The following is a 21,525-nucleotide window of genomic DNA, read 5'->3' on the forward strand; positions in this document are numbered from 1 at the left end:
TGAGAATACCACACGCATACTCAGGGCTGGATGCATACTCAGGAAAGGCCTGAGAACTGTAAACTTTCATCTCAGGCTGTGCACAAACAGGAGGCGAAAGCTAAGGCAGAGTGGTAAATGACCTGGTTAAGTGCTGAAGGAGCGCCCTAGCATACAGCCAATTTGCAAATAGTCTTTTTCCTTTTCCTTTGATTTTTCTTTTCTTGGCTCCAGGCAATGAAGGAAACTCTAGCAAAAACACTAACTGAACACTAAGCTAATGTAACACAGACTTCAGTGGCCATTCATGAGAAAGAATACAGACTTTATAACACTACTTTAGAAAAGTCACCAATCTATAACAAGCAGCAATAATAAACCCTTGCAAGGGGGGAAGAGTCTGATTTCCTTTGTTGCCACAGTATAATATTCAAAATACCCAGTTTTCAATAAAAAATTAAGAGTCATGCAAAGAAGTAAGAAAGTACAGCCCATTCAGAGGAAGATAAGAAATTAATAGGGGTGCCTGGGTGGCTCAGTCGGTTAAGTATCTGACTCTTTGATTTCAGCTCAGGTCATGATCTCACAGTTCCATGAGTTGGAGTGCCACTCTGTGCCGGTAATGTGGAGCCTGCCTGGGATTCTCTCTCTCCCTCTGCCCCTCCCCACTCATGCATGCTCTCTCCCCCCACCCCTCTTTCAAAAAAAAAAAAAAAATGTAAGTCACAGTAAGGGGTATTGGAAGAGCCAGGAGAGGAGCGTTTAACAGTATTAATTATGGCACTCAGAGTAGGCTTCAATGATTAAGTGATATTTAGGCAAGGACAGGAAGGCAGTGAGGAAGCAAGCCAAGTGGTTATGTGGGGGAAGAGTGTATCAGGTAGAGGAAACAGCTCATGCATATCCCTATGCTGGAACAATGCCAGGCATGTTTGCGAAGCAGCAAAGGCCAATGGTTTGAGTGTCATGAAGAAGGGGAAGAATAGTTGAAACTATGGCCAAATCATAAAAGCTTTACAGGAACTTTATAGGCCAGGGGTTTATTAGAACTTTGGCTTTTACTGTGAGTGAAATTAAGGGCCAATGGAGAATTCTGAACAAAGGAATTATATGATCTGACTTGTGTTAAAAGGGTCATTTTGGCTGCTTTACTGAGAATAGAGGGCAAAGGTAGAAGAAAGAAGACTGGTTAAGAGGCTACCTGGAAATCCAGTCAAGATATGATGGTGACTTAGTAAGGTAAGATGGCAGCAGTAGATGTGGGGGGGGGAAATTCAGTGTATAATATATATATACATACATACATATATATATATATATACACACACACACATGTGTATATATGTATACACACGCATATATATACATGTGTATATATACAGTGTGTATATATATATGTACATGTATACACATATACATATATGTGTGTGTGTGTATACACACACACACACACACACACACACACACACACACACACTGAAGGTAGAACCAACAAGATATTTTAAGTTTATTTTTTTATTTTGAAGTGGCGGGGGGGGGGGGGCGGGCAGAGGCAGAGAGAATGGCAAGCAGGCTCTGTGCCACTAGCACAGAGCCATATGCGGGCTCAAACTCACATGTTGGGAGATCATGACCTGAGCCGAAACGAGGAGTTGGACGCTTAAACGACCGAGCTTTCCAAGTGCCCCAACAAGATTTCTTGACGGATAACATGCAGAATGTGAGAAAAAGAGAGTGGAAGGATGCAAATACCTTTGCCAGAGATAAAGAAACCAATACATAGAGCAGATTCGGAGGGAAAGAGCAGAAGTTCAGTTTTAGACAATCTGAGTCTTAGACTGCTCTTTTAAGTCAAAGAATCTGTTCCATAAATTAAAAGGAGGTGCCTGGATGGCTCAGTCAGTTAAACACCTGACTCTTGATCTCAGTTCAGGTCATGATTTCATGGTTCGTGGGATCAAGCCCCATATTGGGATCTGCACTGAAATCTTGGAGCCTGCCTGGGATTCTTTTTCTCCCTCTCTCTGTGCCTCGTCTCTGCTCATGCACTCTCTCTTTCAAAATAAATAAATAAACTTAAAAAATAAAAAAGTTAATTAAAAAGGCACCAGGGACAAAATGCATTATTTTAGAAAAAATGCACCAATTATTAGAGTCTGAATCTGAACTTTTAGCTACTTTAGTAAGAATTTATCTGGAGTTCTTGGTAAATGAGATATTCCACACAAACGAAGTTTCCAGATATCCGAAATTTCATCCAACTAGTATGAACTGTACTTTTATATAATTGTCATTTGGGATGGCAATCTTTTAAAAAATGCATTTCACATATTCCTGCCATCTAAAACAGAGCTAAATAAAGATGACTTAACCTTTTCTTAAATATGTAGAAGTAACCACTCTGGTAGCAAGTATTATACCACATAAAATTGTGAAGGGCTGAGTTACAGGTGAGCCACAAGCCTCTATTCTGAGTAGACCTACATGCCTACACTTTGTATTTCCTGTTTCTTCAGCGGACCCCTTTTGCTATCACCAAAGTGCCTGTCCACCTTTTAATTTGTTAATCTACTTATGGAGTAGGCATCGAAATGTTTGTTAAAATGGTCTCAAGAGTGAATTTATCACTGAACTTTTTCTTGAAGTTTCTTTATTTATTTTTGAGAGAGAGAGTGAGTGCGAGCAGGGGAAAAGCAGAGAGAGAGGGAGATAGAGAATCCCAAGCAGACTCTGCACTCATGTGGAACCCAATGCAGGGCTCGATCTCACGACCGTTAGTTAGATCATGACCTGATATGAAATCAAGAGACACTTAATCGACTGAGCCACCCAGGCGCCCCTATCACTGACCATTCTTTTGTACTATTTAGATTTACCACCATGTGCAAGTGGTATTTTCATTAAAGAGGAGAGAGAGACATGTTTCTGTGAGTATATATGTAAAGGGATTTGGATTGAGGACTTATAGGCTGCTTTCCATCTAACATGCGTGAGTTTTTAGAGGGCTTATAGTTATTGCCAACTGAGAGACTTGTCTACCTTTCATCTATTTATTATTATCTTGCTTTTTTCCTGATTATCAGCTATACTTCTAAGAACCCAAAGTTGCCAAACAAGTAGTTTGAACTAGCTATGTTCCCTAGCCATTAAACTAATTTAAAAATAGAAAAAAATAATCCAACCACCAATTTTAACTACTTATACTTACGATTAAAAAAAAGGTGAGCGAATGTGGGTGAGAGGGTTAGTACTGGTAAAGTAGTATAATAGTAATGGTCATCATTTTAAAAATATACTCCATGAATATTTTAATAAATTTTATCTAGAGGGGCACCTGGGTGGTTCAGTAGGTTAAGCGTCTGATTTTGGCTCAGGTCATGATCTTACGGTTCATGAGTTCAAAACCCCTGTCAGGCTTTGTGCTGACAGTTTGGAGCCTGAAGCCTGCTTCAGATTCTGTGTCTCCCTCTCTCTCTGCCCCTCCTTTGTTTGTGTGCTGTCTCTCAAAAATAAATAAACATTGAAAGAATAATAAACAAACATGGTATCTATAAACACAAATCCATGAAGGTATCTATAAACATAAACTTGTTTCAGACAAGTCTTTTCATTGAATATAATGTTCCTATTGTGTGACAGGTACTAAACTGTGATTCAGAATAAAGCAGTGTTTCAGAATATTTCCATATTCCTAAAGAGAATCCTGGAACATTAAAATCCACTTGAATATTATTTTACATGTTTTCATACTCAAAATTCATAGCAAATATTTTTTATAAAATACTGAATTTTGAGTTAAAAAAAAACACAAATATTGAACAAAATCTCAATTGCTCAGTAGAACTGAAATGAATCAAGTATCTTCCACACAAGCTAAGGAATATAAATTTGAAACAGAAAAAGGGCACAAATGCTATGGCTGACCTGGAAGTAATTAAGCACTTTAAAAATGAGGATCTATGGGGCACCTGGGTGGCTCAACTGGTAAAGTGTCCGACTTCAACTCAGGTCATTATCTTGTGGTTCATAAGTCGAGCCCCACATTGGGCTCTGTGCTGACAACTCAGAGCCTGGAGTCTGCTTCGGATTCTGTCTCCCTATCTCTGCCCCTCCCCCACTAGTGCTCTGTCTCTGTCTTCCAAAAATAAATAAATGTCAAAAAAAAAATTAAAATGAGGGATCTATGATGATCTTTTAAAAGGAAATTTTGAGAATGCTAGAAGTTCTAATGCTAATAAGCTAGTCTTACAGTTTAGAAAAACTTTGCATAGCTGTTAAAATTTTTATATCAATTTTCTAAAATAAGGCAGAAATATATTTTCATTACATTCTGTATGCTTTCCCCAATATATCTGTGGAGGAAAAAAAAAAAACTGCCGAAGAACCGACTCCCCAATCCAGAGGACATCTGCTTGAAAAATGAGCAATGAAAGTTTCTGCTAAAACCTATGTATACAAGTAGAATGTAGACCTTTCTGCACTCTTCTATATAAGGTTGCAACCAGAGAGAATTAATTGTGTTCCACAGCAAACACATAAAAGCTGGATAAGAATCATGTTTTGAAACTAGAACTCTGGAAATTACTGTAAGGCTCACAGGGCAGAATCTTCACAGAATGCAAGCTCCAGAATTTCTAGACTTTTTTTTTTCTCAAATGGGAAAAACAGCTCAGTATTAATCTGAAACAAAACTATCTTAAACTAGAATGACAGAGACTTATTTCATTCCCCCAAATATCAAAGAAAGCTCTTACAAACACAACATGAATAGGGTCATGAACTGGTTCAACATATTTAACTGGTAGTTTTATGAATTATAATGAATGCTGCTACTCTCTAAAAATGAATATATCAAAGAGGAAATAACCTTCTTGGCAGGCTTGCAGCTATACAACACATTTGTTTCATTGCTTTCAAGTGCCAGTGCTGGAGGCTCTGAATAAGTCCACGGGAGAACTTCAGTCACAGCAGCAAACAGGTCTACCGAGCAGATAAGATAACATGCTTGGGAGATTGACAATACGAGGTAAGTATTTAACAAATAATCTAAAAGTTTTTTTTCTCTTTCTTCAAAAAAAACTGCTATCTTTCATTTCTATTCAGTGATTTAAAAGCCTAAATGAAAATTTACTGATGTTAAAGGAGATATTTAATAGGGGATTTACAGATTTTATGAATAAATGGTTTAATCTTCCTCTTAGCTTACCCTCCTTCCTAAGGAAACTGCAGAGGTTAAGGGAGAAAACGATTACTTAAAACCAAAAGAAAGAACTGTTTGAAATTTGGTGTAAAGTGATAAATTTGGAGAATATTTGTTGTTGCAGAAACAGGCTTTCTTTGAAAGATGAAGTTACTAAAAACAATTATTTGGATTCTAGTAATTATTTTTTTCCTTCTCTCTAAAGGACTTATAAAATGTTTCATAAAAATGTTATTTATATCAGTATTAAGATAAACTTGATCAGATAAACCCAACTACAAATAAGGATTCCTAGCTGGTAAATGATTTATTTGGACCTTACATGGGCTTGAAGTATTTCTAGGTGAGTGTGTACCATAAAGGTCTATTCAGAACTATTTAGTGCTTTGATGTTTCTAGTCTTATGTACATATTCTAGAGTAAAGGTAAAAAGACATTCAAGGATCGGAAACAGCTAGCCTTCTTTTATGACTACTGAAAAAATTAATGTATCTCCTGTTTCATAACCTGAGGCATATCAGGAATATGACTATGGAACTAAGTTGCATTGCCACAAGTGCACAAGAGACTTATTCAGATGGGAAGAGCTACTAAGCTCAAGTGTTTAACTATTTTTTTAAAATAAAGAAATAATATAATGCAATTCACATATTTTACACATCTAGGGAGAAACTCTCGGAACTCACTGGCATTCAAATTCAAACAGGAGTCTACCACTACAGAAAAAAAAAAAAAAAAAAGAGAGAGAGCAAGAGAAACTAATCAACGGTCTTTCTTTCACAGCTATCAGTTTCTTTCACTAAGCCTTAGGAAAGTGGAGCCTCTGCTGAAGACTAAACACTTGGGCCTTACCTACAGAAATGGACAGATGATGTATGCTCTCATTTTAGAGAACCTGAAAATATTTTTTAAAGGAAGGAGTCAACTTTGGCTTTTGAGTGTTTCTGTGGCCTGGGTACAATGCCTTTAAAAAGCAGATGACCAGCTTAGCTACTGACCATGCTGACCATTGTCCGGAATTGGATCAAATCACACAAAAACAGCAAATGGCCTTCTCTTATAGAATATCAGAACAAAGCACAATTCCTGAGCACATTTTGCAGAGCTCATTTGATCACTTAATCTTTGCTAATTGGTCTGGATTACAGACAGAATCAATACCAGAAGAAATGAAACAGATTGGTGAGCAACAGGGAAATAAACCGCGCTGGGCTGCTCTTCTGATACTCATGGTGATAATACCCACGATTGGTGGGAACATCCTGGTTATTCTGGCGGTTTCACTGGAGAAAAAGCTGCAATACGCTACCAATTATTTTCTAATGTCCTTAGCAGTGGCTGATTTGCTGGTTGGATTGTTTGTGATGCCGATTGCCCTCCTGACAATAATGTTTGGTAAGTATTTCACTTTGTTCCTGACATCAAACCACAGAACTGTGATATACTGTTAGAAAAAAGGATACTCATTTAGTCTTTAAAGGTGAACTTAGACTATTTAAAGATACAGTGAGTAAACAGACTCTTATTCCCATCATTTCCTATGGCTGATAATCAATTTTAAAGAGCAAAAAATAATTTCTTAGAAATTCTACTCCTTCCTAGCCATCATTTAAAAAATCATCCAAGTTAGCAATATTCATAGATTCCGCATTCATCACCTAAAAATTATAGTGAAGAACAGACCTATACTTTAACTTCCCCATTATTAATATATTTTTCCCTTGACAAAGTAATAGCTAGGACACTTCTGTGACAGTTATGTGCTGACTTACTTATTAATGATAAAATCTTTGAGTAACTAAATTCCAATTTGAATCACCAAACCCAAATTTAAAACTGGAATTGTTTTAAAATTCTTGTTATATTTATCATTTGTGTACTTTAGACTTAAACATAATTCTTACACCCGTGTCATGTTAAGAAAATACTATGTTTAGTTGCTAAAGGAAATGGTCTGGCTCACAGTGTTCTAAAAGATGATTCATCTGTTTAATTTTTATGATTTCTGACCATCCAGGTCCTTGATACATGTAAGAAAAATCGGACTTTAAATTGTTATTTAAAATAACATCAAAAATTATTAAACATGAGTTATTACAATAAGTGATCAAAACCTGAGTATTACAATAAAATGTAGTTCAATATTAAAGTATTAGTTTGTTATAATAAAAAGATAATGATATTATAATGAACTAGTTTTGGTTTATGCATATCCTCTCTAGTTAATAGAATGTGGGTAAATTCAAATAATTCTAATAAATTCTGAGGGCTTCTAAGAATCAGAATTAAAAGGATATTTAACGTATTCATTGCCTGGCATAAATTGATATTCCATCCATTAACTGCATAAGAAAAATGATTATTTGCAGCAGATAGGGCTTCTTGAAATTATGTTTATATAGTGAGTATAAAAATACTTCAGGTTAGAAAAGTAAAGTTTATTTAACTAGAATACATATTAGAAGGAGAAGAAAAACTCCAATTTAAACTATTATATTTAGGTTAAATGTTACATTTTTAAGTAATTATAGAGATATCTAAAATTAAGTGTTTGATCCCCCAAATATCAGATGGTGACAGGCTAAAACTTCTCATTCTAAATCAACATTTATCCAGGCTTTAAATTCTGTAGCAGGACACGCAGTAATAAGTTTCCACTGCTTTAATTGACTCTCTAATCATTAATAATGTCTATCTTTCCCCTTCTCTTCTGTAAATCTGTAACCGTCTGAAAATTTAGTGCTACATGTAACCATGGAAAAGAATTAATAAATCATACTCGAAAGGAGAACCTAAAGGATCTTAATCCTGAATAAAGTTTAAAAGAAATAAAATGAGGATTATATAGAACCATTTATGTATATTTGGTAAAGACTGTACAGAGATTTGATTCAAGCTCTTTTCTCTGCACACACAATAGTAACTTCACAGTAAAATCACTCTTTAAATAGGCATACAGCAAATGTTACAATGTTCATCTTATACTACCATAAAATTAATTGATGTTATATTGAACAAGTGAGATAGAATGAGTTACACAGAACTAACTTTTTAACTTTTTAACTTTAAAGTCCACGAGTCCAAAAATATCAAAAATCTACCACATACAAAAAAATACTGTGGTAGATATTCAAGTTATCAGCTAAATAGTAAGGAATCTTAAAAAGCAAAGTTCCATAGTATTAAAGTGACCTGACAAAACACAAAAACAGATGAGAGATAATTCCATGTATTCCATAGGAAAATAGTAGGTATGTGCAGCTGACAACTAAGTTTATATTTACATTTTTTGGGCCCAACATATTCTTGCCAATAAATGTTAGCAGAAAACCCAACATATTTTAACATAAAATATATGGAATGTCTTCCTATTTTTGTCCTAATAATATTTTAACTACACTTCATTCTTTCAAATGTTGTTAATTTTTAATTACAAAATAAAATCTTTCATAGTCCCAAACACTTTTACTAACAGTAATTAAGCTCTATAGGGGGATTCGATTTTTAAAAAATAAACTAACCTGGGAATTTAACTTCTATTTAAAAAATTATTGCATTAAATTCATTATTGAAAACACTGTTCTTTTTTTTTTTTTTAACGCTGTTCTTTTTCTATGAGAAAGTATATGAGAAAATACATGCTCTGCCTTCTAAAAAGCTTCAAAAGGATACATTCATAAATTGGGAACTGCACATACTATAAATTGGGACCTGACTTCAAATACTAAGATTTTTTGATAGGCGTTCACATGTTAACAAAGACTTTCTAAATTAATGCATTTATAAGAATTTCTAATAAATCTAAAAGACAGGAACAGATTTTGTGTATTTTTCTCTCATTACAGGAATAATCTTCCAAACTTCTGAAGTCGGTACAGTGTCCCCAATTCTGTAAACATAAAAAAATTAACTACTACTGAGTGGTATGAGTGATTTTAGTCATCTCAGGGAAATTAAATGAAATTATCATAAGAAACTTTACATTAACTAATGTTCTAATAAAATTAAGTTTAAAAAAAGGAGAGAAGTTAAACATTTTAAAACTGGTTCTTATGGTACAGAGTATTTTATTCAACCAATGATTTATATACTATTTGATCATAAACTGTCCGAATTTTTTTTTTTTATAGAATTTCTATTTTACCAAGATTACGACTGGCCCAACATGGTCTCTCAAATGAATTGTGATACCTATGTCAATGCTCTGGGAGCGCTAACTTTGCTTTATAGTTCTAGTTTTTACTGTCCTGCATGTAATTCCAAAAATGCACAATCACAAGTTAGTAGCTTACGACAGAAGGCTTGGAAATGCCTACATTAGAAATACTTGAATAGGATGCAAAGGAAAACAGAACATCATGTGCTAATACAAAAAAGACAGAATGTTCACTCACAGTTTAAGAAATTCTCTGGACTTTCCCTTCTCTCCTTAAATAAATGATTAAAAATGTAAAGGAGAAAATAACTGTGTGTGGTCATTCATTGATCATTACTAGTTTATTTATAACTTAAGTTTTAACTCATGCCTCACGATTATAGCTGGAACAGTATCTGTCATACAGCTAGAAGAGGGTGTATAAAATAAAATGGCTGAAAGACAGAGGTTACAGGGGTTTAAAGCAAGACAACCCAGGCTCTGAATCCTGGTTCTCCTGTGTTGGCTTAGGAAACTCACTCACATCAGTTCAATCACCTCGTCTGGAAAACGGATATGCTAAAACTGACATTGCAGATATCTTGTTAAATGGTCAAATAGGGACACATTATAGGCACAAATAATTGGCAAGTGGAGTATGAGAAGAGTTTATATACTTAAATATGTGATTTAGTTTAGGTGTAAGTCTGACCAGAGATGAAGCAGATGTACAGCAGTAAAAGAAAAAAACATCAGTTATTCACTTATGCAGTGAAATGTTGCTCTAATTCTTAAATGAGGGAGCAAAGCAATTAAAGGCACTTCTTTTTGGAAAAGTGGAAACGTAAAAACCAAGAAAAAAATTTTCCTAAGTATTAAATCACTTGAAACATTTAAAACACTATCATGTTAGACATCTAATCCCAGAATATTTTCTATGCTCTAATGTAATAGGAAAATGACAACAAAAACAAAACAGAAGCTTCATAATAAAGACTGAAGCACTGATCTGTGTCTCTCTTTTCTGGAAGATAAAGATACAAACATAAGAATTTCTGAGATTTAAAAAAATGGCTACTTTGAGAACTATGCCTTTTTGGATTATTAGGCCTTGTCCTGCTCTAACACTGTTTACCTCGGTAATCTCTATAGGCACAGCCCTCTTGGGATAGCTTTAAAAAGAGTCTTTTAGGGGCATCTGGATGGCTCACTCAGTTAAGCGTCAGACTCTTGATTTTGGCTCAGGTCAGCATCTCATGGATTGTGAGTTCAAGCCCCATGTCTGGCTCTATGCTGACAGTGTGGAACCTGCTTAGGATTCTCTTTCTCTTCCTCTTTGCCCCTCCCCAATTCATTCTCTCTCTCTCTCAAAATAAATAAAAAAGCATTAAAAAAAAAAAAGTCTTTTAAAATACTCAAAAGGCAAATATCTTATATCCCAGACTTACATATTAATTTTAATTACTTTCTAAACTAATAATTCAGCTTTCCAAACTAAAAACTTGCCCAAAGATTAAGCAAGGTTCAGATAAAATGAGTCTATCTCATCAAGAAATGGAGTTTCTGGCTAAAAAATTTAGGTTTTTATACCAGTTAAAAAGAAAGCAAAATAAACAAACAAATAAATACACATAAATAGCCAAGCATGGCAATGAACATAAGTTATTTATGTTTGCTATTTATAGTTAGACACACACATATAGACAGAGTTAAAAAGGCATACTTTCATGACAAATTTAAACAGTTAAACATGTTCCCATGCTTTTTAAAGAGTACAGATTTAAATTCAATTGGATACATGCACTCATTCCCCCCACCCTTTGGAAACAAAATTTTTTTCTTTGAGAGAGAGAGCACATGGAAACAAGGGAGAAGGGCAGAGGGAGAGTGAAAGAGAGAAAGTGAGAGAGACAGAGAGAGACAGAATGAATGAATCCCAAGCAGACTCCATGCTCAGCATGGAGCCTGATGCAGGGGGCTCAATCCCACCAACCTGGGATCATGACCTGAGCCAAAATCAAGAGTTTTGGCTGCTCAACTTACTGCATCACCAGGTGCCCCTGGATACATGCACTCTTGCTACAGCAGTCAGGAAGACAAACATACTGATTTTATAGCAATGATATGACTCACATTTCTAAGTAGCAGTGTTTTAATGGCTAGGCCACTTGGCTAGTTTTTGTCAGATAATAATAGTAATAAGAACTAACATTTATTGAGTGCTTTCTCTATGCCAGACATTTTCTAAACAGTTTACATGTAGTACAGCATTTAATCTTCAAAGCAAACCTATAAAATGGGCATCATCACCATATCCCTACTTTACAAGAAAGTAAATGGAAGAGACATAATTTGAATCTGGGAGAATGACTCCAGAATTCATACTCTTAACCTCTTCTACACTGCTTTCTCAAATGAAATGAGAAATCATACCAACCTAAACAGTCATATTTGGCAAACAGCCAACATTTACATCTTAAATAACTATCTAACAAGACAGCCATTGGGGTACCTAGGTGGCTCAGTCAGTTAAGCATCTGACTCTTGATTTTGGCTCAGGTCATGATTTTGAGGTTTGTGAGATTGAGCCCTGTGACAGGCTCTGCACCCCCAGTGCAGAGCCCACTTGGGATTCTCACTCTCAAAATAAATACAAATAAAAGCTTAAAAAAAAAAAGACAGCCACAGAATTTTCTCTAGGGACAGCCAGAACCCAATATTTTTTAATTTTTTTATTTATTAAAAAAATTTTTTTAAACATTCATTCATTTTTGAGAGACAGTGTGAGCGGGGGAGGGGGGGAGGGAGGGAGGGAGGGAGGGAGAGAGAGAGAGAGAGAGAGAGAGAGAGAGAGACAGACAGACAGACAGACAGACACAGAATCCAAAGCAGGCTCCAGGCTCTGAGCTGTCAGCACAGAGCCCAATGCGGGGCTCAAATTCCTGGACTGCGAGATCATGCCCTGAACTTAAGTCCGACACTTAACTGACTGAGCCACCCAGGTGCCCCTAGTTACTCTAGTAAGAAACTTTTCTGACCTTGAGCCTATCAAATTAATGCTACCTGAAAAGACAATTTGAGAATAACTTGAGAATGTCTAGAACTGCTTTTAATTTGTATAAATTCTTGCATTACCTGAACCTACTTAAGCAATTAGACAAACATATAAAAGATTTCTGTTAATTAAATGCAGTCATGTTACTTTTATATTCATTTCATCAAAAGTCTACTGACTAGTACTTCATGAAACTTGCAATTATAGAGGTTAATCATAGAGATCCATCTCTCTTAATCCTAAACCTATTACAGTCTCTTTTTCTATCACGCCTCAGTACTTAGCAATACTTTTTCTATTACGCCTCAGTACTTCTACTGTTAGCAATAAGTACTGACTGAAATAATAAAATTCTAGTGATCTGCATTAATTTTAATACCCACTTTGTGTTCCAAAATTGGAGTTTATAAAATAAATTCATTCTATTGGAAAGTGAGCTTAACAAGGCTTCACAGGCTTAATTAAATGAGCACTAAAGAGCTTTAGCTCACAACTAGGAATATGTAGGTCAAATGGTCTATTTTCCAAAGATCTGTCCTTTTTACATGAGAGTTCTATTGTGGTTTCCTATCACAGCTACTAGATTTATGACTAGAATTTTCCAGATCTTAATTTAAAGACAACGAACCCATAATTAGAAAAGCTATATAGGCACATTTAAAACTATAATCAGTATCTCTTGTTGTAGCTCTAGACTTGAGTATTTTTCTACTACTCAGTCCTAAATGTAGAACTTTACTACAGAATGTAGCCTCGTTTCAAGTCATTTCCACTGCAAAACTCTCTTAATCATATGTCATTATTTTCACTCACTTAGACTCTTAGTTTACTCAAGCTCAGGTCCATTGCTGTCTTTCACTGTCCAAAGTCCTTTTCTACTTAACAGAAAATCTAAATACTATAGATTCTTTAAAAATACTATTAGATTCTTTTAAAGACAGATTTCTCTACCATACTTGATTAATTTTGAGAGGTCTTCCATAAATTTTTTCATATGAGGCATTCTGAGCACCTAACCTATATCAGCAAACAAATGTAGGTGCATCTTTTACGACCCAAGACACAATCTTTCTCAGAGCCTTCTCAAACATTAATTCGCATACTTTTGAAAAATATTCAAGTCTATTTCAACACTCTTTTCCTACACTATAGTCTTTTTTGTTGTTGTTCTGGGATACTAACCTCTCTCCACCCTCAGGATTCCTGAATTTAAACAGATCACAACTGACAAGTTTCTTCTTGGTGCTCTGAAATCCTAAAATGGTTATCTTGGTCCTCCTTCAATTATCCTAATCATTTTATACCTGTCAAAGTCAGATCACTGTGGAAAAACCAACAAAAGTAATTTATATTGTCTGTGCGCATACAACAGTTAAACTGTAAAAAGATTTAGATATTCTCATATATATGACATTTGTTTCAAACAGAAGTAATTTGCTTTTTATAGCAAGTTCTAAAATCTGTGAGTGTGTGTGTTTTAGTAAAGTGAATTCTAACTGAAATATTCTAGGGCAAACCCTAAAATAAATTTTAGGTGTTTTAGAACTGTAAATATATATATACTGGGTGTGTGTATAATATATTATGTGTCAAACCCACATATGTATGGATACTTGTCTAAGTGAATTTATTGGAAAGCTATGTAGAATATAGTTATCATATCCAAACCCTAAAAATTTTCAAAGTATTTCTTAAGTGCTCAAGACTATATGAAATATTGAATAAATGCTTTTTTATAAGAGTTTGTTACATAAATTAAGTACTATGTCTAATACTTGAGACTTTTTAAACCATAGTCTCCAGTGCCTGGAGTGAATGAAGGAATACGGAAGGATAACAATCTACTTTTCTTCAAAATTATCTGAAGCCATTCCTTTTGCAAACTTTATTAAAGAAGTACTTCTTTCAAAAAGAAAACTCAAATCATTCCACTTAATTATTTCACCAAATGAGAGTTTGGTATAAACAAAGATTATACTGCTAGTTATTGCTGGAACTGAGCCCAAATCCCAGGCCTCACTGAGACTCCCATTCACTTAAAAATTTTTTTAAAAAATTTTTTATTAGAGAGAGGGAGAGACAGAATTTAAAAAAAATTTTTTTTATGTTTATTATTTTTGAGAGAGAATGTGCGTGTACACACACAAGTGGGGAGGGGTGGAAAGAGATGGAGACACAGCATCCAAAGCAGTCTCCAGGCTCTAAGCGGTCAGCACAGAGCCTGACACAGGGCTCAAAGTCATGAACCATGAGATGATGACTTGAGTCGAAGTCAAACGCTTAACCAACTGAGCCACCCAGGCGCCTGAGACAGAATCTTAAGTGGTCTTCACACTCACTTTAGAGCGCAACACGGGGCTTGATCCCACAACCCTGAGATCATGACCTAAGCTGAAATCAAAAGTGGAATGCTCAACTGAATGAGCCACGCAGGCGCCCCAACACTGGAAATTTTTAAAAGATCACAAAAGCAATAGACAAAAGAGCAATGGTATGTAAAAAATATTAAACTGCAGATTTTGAAAGAGTGTTGTAATTATTATATGAAATAGAAAATGTATTTAAAAGGGGTCATTTGCAGAAATATACTTAATATTATTGACTCCATTGTCTTAAACATCTTGTGGAGGATAAACCATAAAATTTCAGATGAATAACATAAAAAGTTTAAAAATCTATTATCACTTTAAAAAGAAACTACAGATTGAAGATTGCCATTTTGCAGGAGAATATGTTTTTGTTTTGTTTTTCAGAGGCTGTGTGGCCCCTCCCACTTGTTCTCTGCCCTGCCTGGTTATTTCTTGATGTTCTTTTTTCTACTGCATCCATCATGCATCTCTGTGCCATTTCAGTGGATCGTTATATAGCCATCAAAAAGCCAATCCAGGCCAATCAATATAACTCACGAGCTACAGCATTCATCAAGATTACAGTGGTATGGTTAATTTCAATAGGTATGTGGGGAATGTCAGGGTGTGTGGGGTGGTGTAAATAAACAGTCCTTGGTTCCAATTGGCTAGGAAATATACCAGACCTGGTAGGCTGTGAAACCCAACAAAAGAGGTCAAGGCAGACTACTGATATACCAACACAAGCTCCTTATGCCATGTCATTATACAGCTACTAACCCACACTATCAGCAATACGTGTGAAAACGGAGAAAAGTTCATGTGCTCTGAAGGAACTGTCTTCACAATGTTTACTGAGATATCCTCCTGCTTTAATTTTGACATGCAGGAAGACTAAGTCTGAAAACAGTTTTCACTTTTGTCAAACACATCATTAAGGTCTAGGCAGCATGCAAAATCGCAAGTGACAAGAAAAAAATGTATCATCACATTTAAGAAGATAAACAGGAAAAGAGAAAAAAAATCCAAATGTTTTATATGCGGATATTAAAAGATCATAAATTCATCTTGGAAGCTAGTATGTGTATAGACTAAAGTCAGTAAATGTCTGTGTGTTTTGGATATGTGTTTAATCAGAGATTTTAAGAGAGATGCAAGTGATATTCACAAATGATTTACAGAAGGAGATATTTCTTCTAAACTGATGCTGTTGTGCTCATCTTTAATGCTCAAAGATAGCTACTAAAATAAACTATCTTAGCATCAAGTATAGCATAAAAAACTCAAACCGTTTATAAGTTAACATCAGAAAAACAAACAGATTCACAACAGTTACTATGATCATTACATTAATAGTCTGGCAAGTGGATTCATTTCTTCCCAGGAAAAAAAGAATTTAAAGAGGAATAAAATCAAGAGAGATCTGGAATGCTAAAAGGAAAACAAGAAAAAGATGGTCTCTCTCTCTAATCATAATAAGGCCACTTGGTTAAAAAAAAAAAAGGCAAGAAAGCAAGACAATGAAAATGACCTTTATATTCCTGAAATGATGATACCAGGGCCAAACCTCTTCTGAATAGTTTGGAGGTAAAAGTAAGGAGTGTTACTATTCTGGCTTGGGAAGAAAGTTAGGGTCAAGGAAAAGTCTATTCAGAATGGACAGATATGCAAGTGGTGAGAGGATAGTTTTAGGAACAGATGCTGATTGACAGAACAGAAGAGGCCCCCCAAAAAGAAGTTAGAGAAAGGGCATGGGAGATAATGGGTAACAGTTACCAAAATTTAAAGTGCACAGAAGGACAACTATAGTAGCTCATGGCAAAAGACCCACATCTTTCTGGTAAGCTCACTGGAATGAGGGAGAGTAAAGGGAAGACAGTGTGAGGTATGTGTGTTGGGGTAGGGTGGGGAAATGGGACAAAGGCAGGGAGAAAACAGGAGAAATGATCTTTAAGAAGAATTAAAACATTTGAAACCATGAAATATGATCAAGCCAATAAATAGCCTATTGTTAGAAGTGATACCTCAAGGCTGGATCATATGACTCCATAAACAGATCAAATCTTTGAGTACCTATGACATGCTAGGTACCAAGAATACAAAGAAAGATAAATAAAAAAGAGCCTTTATATTCAAGGAAGGTAGATAATAAATTAGACTAATACAAAGTGTTAAGTATGCAGAGGGGAAAGAATAAAAAGAAGACTCCAGATTTATAGCTTCAGAAGGGATCTTATAAGTCCACTTTTTCCTTTTACAGATGAGAAAAGAAACCTAGAAGTTTTAAATAGTTGGCTTAAAGACTGCTTTCAGCTTTTCAGCACCAAGGCCAAGATCAATGCTCTGTTCATTTCATCACACTGTTTTGTAGAACCATACAATTAAGTAACCTTGTAAAAGAAAAAGCAGAGGATAGTAAAGGTTAGTTTAGGTTTAAATTCTGCAAAGTGCTTTGAAAAGAGTTCAGTTATCCTAGGTAAGACCTGGCATATAAGCTAAGGTATGAAAGAATAAGGGGAAAAGGGTATAAGTACCAGTGAAGGGGTGTCTGGGTGGCTCAGTTGGTTGAGTGTCTGACTTCGGCTCAGGTCACAGTCTCACAGTTTGGTTCATGAGTTTGAGTCCCACACCTGATGACTCTGCTGCTGTCAGTGCAGAGTCCCCTTCTGATCTTGTCTCCCTTTCTCTCTGCTCCTCCCCCACTCTCTCTCTCTCCCTCTAAAATAAATAAACATTAAAAAAAAAAAACAAAAAACAAGTACCAGTGAAAATGTAACTTACTGACCACCAAGTTGGTTGAGACAGGTATTGTGAGCCTTGATAGAGGGTTAATGGAGTGTGAAAACAGAAGGAAGAATGGACTAGAGGTCAAGATAATAGGAAAGAGAAGTTCCACAGTAATGAAGAGTAGCAGGACAAGAAAGGGAAATAGCAAACAAAGTTCATAGCTTTAGATATGGGACAGTTTTAAGAGGGCTTATGGATGGCTTCAGGAGTCCAAAATACTACTACTACTACTACTACTACTACTACTACTAAGAGCTGATACACCTGAAAGTAATATAACAATGTATGTTTAACTACATTGGAATTAAAATTTTAAAAATAATTTTAAGAATTAGAGTTGAGTTCAAGAGACATAAAATGACGGTGTTAGAAGGGTCATCAGTGAGGTGAAATCATGGAAGGTAACAGCAACGGACCAGCAGACAGGCAATAGCAAAGCACTGAATCCATTGAGGAAGACGGACAAATGTTCTGAGGGCTGGGTAGATGACCCGGATGGGGAACAGAGTGGTGTAAGGAGATTAAATAGACTTCAAAAGGGAAGGGTTTAGGGGGGAAAGAACAGTGGAATGATTACCTAGAAATAACAGGGTACATACAGCAGGGGTTAGCCGACTTTTCCTACAAAGGGTAAGATAGTAAACATTTTGGGCTTGCAGGCTCTATATGGTTTCTGTCACCGCTACTGAACTCTGCAGTACGGTAAAAGCAGCCATAGATTTGAGGAAAATATTTACGGCAAAGGTTCTTCAGTAACCATAAAAAGGCTGTGTACATGACAAAGTACTTTCAGATTCATAAAACACAAGCGTTCTACAGGTTTCCAAAGATCAGTTAATTCAGACTTCTTTTAAGGATCTGCTGTTTCAAAGGGAAAGGATGAGGATAACACCTGTGTACTTGTCTTCCTAATAAGCTACTTCACTAGCCAAGATCATATTTAATTACCTACTTCATGGCACTTAAAGTATTAGAAGATTAGCATAAGATACATTTCTTTCATATCTATGAGAGGAACTCTCAACTTGAAAATAAATTTTATGATCCACATCCTCTCAAATTTTTAAGTAGCGTTTTTAAAATTTTTTTTTTTTTTCAACGTTTTTTTATTTATTTTTGGGACAGAGAGAGACAGAGCATGAGCGGGGGAGGGTCAGAGAGAGAGGGAGACACAGAATCAGAAACAGGCTCCGAGCCATCAGCCCAGAGCCCGACGCGGGGCTCGAACTCACAGACCGCAAGATCGTGACCTGGCTGAAGTCGGACGCTTAACCGACTGCGCCACCCAGGCGCCCCTTAAGTAGCGTTTTTAAAAAAAAAACAATGAAACCTTTAGTTTTCCCTAAATCAAAGAAAAAGATGAAGACATTCATGAATTTCAAAAAATGAAAATGTCTGTTCAATGAAACTGTGTAGCTCAAAGATAATAGGTATCTATCCAGAATTAAGATATTCTATGAACGTACTGTGAAGTCTCTTTAAGTCAACTACATCGAATATAAAGATAAAAGCAAATTCTCTTCTGAATTCATTTTCCTTAACCTGGGATAGATCAATAAACAGATATAAATGGACACATTCTTTGCCATTTCATGGACATACTGCAGATTTAGGAAGCTTTTTTTTCTTTTTAGTTTATTTATTTTGAAAGAGAGAGAGACAGTGTATGCACACATGTGAGAGTGGGGAAGGGGCAGAGAGAGGGTGAGAAAGAAAAACTCAAACAACCTCTGCATGGCCAGCACTGAGCCCAACGCAGGGCTCGATCCCACAAACTGTGAGATCATGACCTGAGCCAAAACCAAGAATCAGATGGTTAACCGACTGAGCCACCCAGGCACCCCAGGGAAGTTTTAATTATAAACTCGAAATCAGTAATCAATGCCTGTTTAAAAACAGCAGGTTTGCTTACTTAGGTTCTCTTGGTTAAATCTTCCAAGGATTAAGTGCTTTGACAAATTCTGCATTGTGTGTATCAGGAATTACAATACACTAACCACTAACCACATTAAGTCACTAAGATAAAGTCTAAAAGGGCATAACCTAAGAGTTGAAAGTCCTAAAATTAACTAGATTTATCTCGTTTCTTCTTCCTTAGGCATTGCCATTCCAGTCCCTATTAAAGGCATAGAAACTGATGTGAAGAACCCAAGCAACATCACCTGTGTGCTAACAAAGGACCGTTTTGGCAACTTCATGCTCTTTGGCTCACTGGCTTCCTTCTTTACACCTCTGGCAATCATGATTGTCACCTACTTTCTCACTATCCACGCTTTACAGAAGAAAGCTTACTTGGTCAAAAACAAGCCACCTCAACGCCTAACATGGCTGACTGTGTCTACAGTTTTCCAAAGGGATGAAACACCTTGCTCATCACCTGAAAAGGTGGCAATGCTGGATGGTACTCACAAGGACAAAACTCTGCCCAACTCAAAGAATGATCTGCTTATGAGAAGAATGTCCACAGTTGGAAAAAAGTCAGTGCAGACCATTTCCAATGAACAGAGAGCCTCCAAAGTTCTAGGGATTGTTTTTTTTCTCTTTTTGCTTATGTGGTGCCCCTTTTTTATTACAAATATAACTTTCGTTTTATGTGAGTCCTGCAACCAGACTACTCTCCAAATGCTCCTGGAGATATTTGTGTGGATAGGCTATGTTTCCTCAGGGGTGAATCCTTTGGTCTACACCCTCTTCAACAAGACATTTCGGAATGCATTTGGCCGATACATCACCTGCAATTACCAGGCTACAAAATCAGTAAAAACTGTCAGAAAATGCTCCAGCAGTATCTACTTTCGAAACCCGATGGCCGAGAACTCTAAGTTTTTCATGAAACATGGAATGCGAAAAGGGATTAATCCTGCCATGTACCAAAGCCCAATGAGGCTCTGCAGTTCAACTATTCAGTCTTCATCAATCATTCTACTAGATACACTTCTCCTCACAGAAAATGAAGGTGACAAAACTGAAGAGCAAGTCAGTTATGTATAGAAGGAATGTCAGTTTTCATCTAATATAACGAGTATGGTGATGAAGCAGATATAAATGTGCCAAGAATCGTATAAAGAGGAACTTTATGCCATGTATCAAATCATCTCTTTATCGAGATTATGTAATTTTCTTTATTTGGACAAAACTACTCCATGAAAAAAAATCATTTTGTACAGCTGCAAATGAAAATGACCTAGCACTCTGGCTAAATGTTATGGCATTCAAATGAAATAAAATTAAATAAATAATTTTAAGCTTAAAAATAAATAATGTCACTGTAAGAATTCGTTTAGTTCCTAATTGTATGCAAAGCTGTGCTAAGTGTCATTTTATTAAATGACAAAACACATTAACCCCCTCAAAGCCTTAAAAATATAAGGCATAACAGAACAACAGTGATAGGAAGAGAAGACTAAAACTGAATGCATAAAATGATCACATGTGGTGGTAAGCTAAGACTGTCATTTACAGTCTGACTTACTTAGATGTAGTCATGATTTTGCTTTGATCAGGAAACTTGTCTTGATGGAAGGGATAGGGACGATAGTGGTTGGATATCACACAAAATAACAGCATCTTAGAACTGGAGCTCTTTGTTAAATGACTGATACCAGGAATCTACTCAGCAGAGGTGGGGCTTAGAGAAGGAGGAGGAAGCAAATGAAGTCAGTCCTGGGTACCTGAAGCTCAGTTTGTTCCTTAAAGAACATGTACAAAAACTGGAGCTGTGGGATCTCAATCCAGGAATCTAACCTTTAATGGCCACATAAAACTGTGATCATGGTTGCCCAAGCTCACCCAAAAAGTCTGTTGAACTTCTGGCACAACATTTTTTATTCACCCTTTCCTCATTTCATTTTGCATTGCAAGATCTGGGAATAAATCCAAACCATGTCACTTACTAGCTAACCGACTGAATTTATGAGAGGTACTTAAATTTCTCAGTTTTCTCATCTACATTTCATACGGTTCTTATGAGAATTAGTACATGTGCGCAGTCTGTACATGCTAGCCAATTCTATTTACATTT

At 35.9% G+C, this 21,525-nt stretch overlaps 2 protein-coding genes across 4 annotated transcripts in view; one reads left to right on the forward strand and one right to left on the reverse strand.

The window, feature by feature from the left end:
• The window catches only part of PSMD1 (proteasome 26S subunit, non-ATPase 1), a 94,870-nt gene that overhangs the window by 40,549 nt on the left and 32,796 nt on the right, over positions 1 to 21,525 (reverse strand). The window lies entirely within an intron of this gene.
• On the forward strand, positions 1,053 to 20,779 carry HTR2B (5-hydroxytryptamine receptor 2B). Of its 3 annotated transcripts, none has more exons than XM_058701705.1 (5): positions 1,053 to 1,218; positions 4,858 to 5,005; positions 5,963 to 6,574; positions 15,123 to 15,323; positions 19,603 to 20,779. In XM_058701705.1, the coding sequence occupies exons 3-5, from the start codon at positions 6,157 to 6,159 to the stop codon at positions 20,493 to 20,495; spliced, it is 1,512 nt and encodes a 503-aa protein (XP_058557688.1). In that variant the 5' UTR covers positions 1,053 to 1,218; positions 4,858 to 5,005; positions 5,963 to 6,156; the 3' UTR covers positions 20,496 to 20,779. The 3 variants fall into 3 exon arrangements, with proteins under 3 accessions (XP_058557688.1, XP_058557694.1, XP_058557702.1); XM_058701711.1 differs by having other exon boundaries at positions 4,898 to 5,005; XM_058701719.1 differs by lacking the exon at positions 1,053 to 1,218 and having other exon boundaries at positions 4,547 to 5,005.

This window comes from Neofelis nebulosa, chromosome 2 (assembly GCF_028018385.1).
Source record: "Neofelis nebulosa isolate mNeoNeb1 chromosome 2, mNeoNeb1.pri, whole genome shotgun sequence".
Taxonomy (NCBI): Eukaryota; Metazoa; Chordata; class Mammalia; order Carnivora; family Felidae; genus Neofelis; species Neofelis nebulosa.

Excerpts from the sequence above, each read along its gene's own strand:
- HTR2B (XM_058701705.1), top strand. The coding sequence starts at position 6,157 with ATGACCAGCTTAGCTACTGACCATGCTGACCATTGTCCGGAATTGGAT. Across the intron at positions 6,575-15,122 it reads CCTCCTGACAATAATGTTTG|AGGCTGTGTGGCCCCTCCCA; the intron begins GTAAGTATTTCA and ends TTTGTTTTTCAG. Across the intron at positions 15,324-19,602 it reads GGTATGGTTAATTTCAATAG|GCATTGCCATTCCAGTCCCT; the intron begins GTATGTGGGGAA and ends CTTCTTCCTTAG.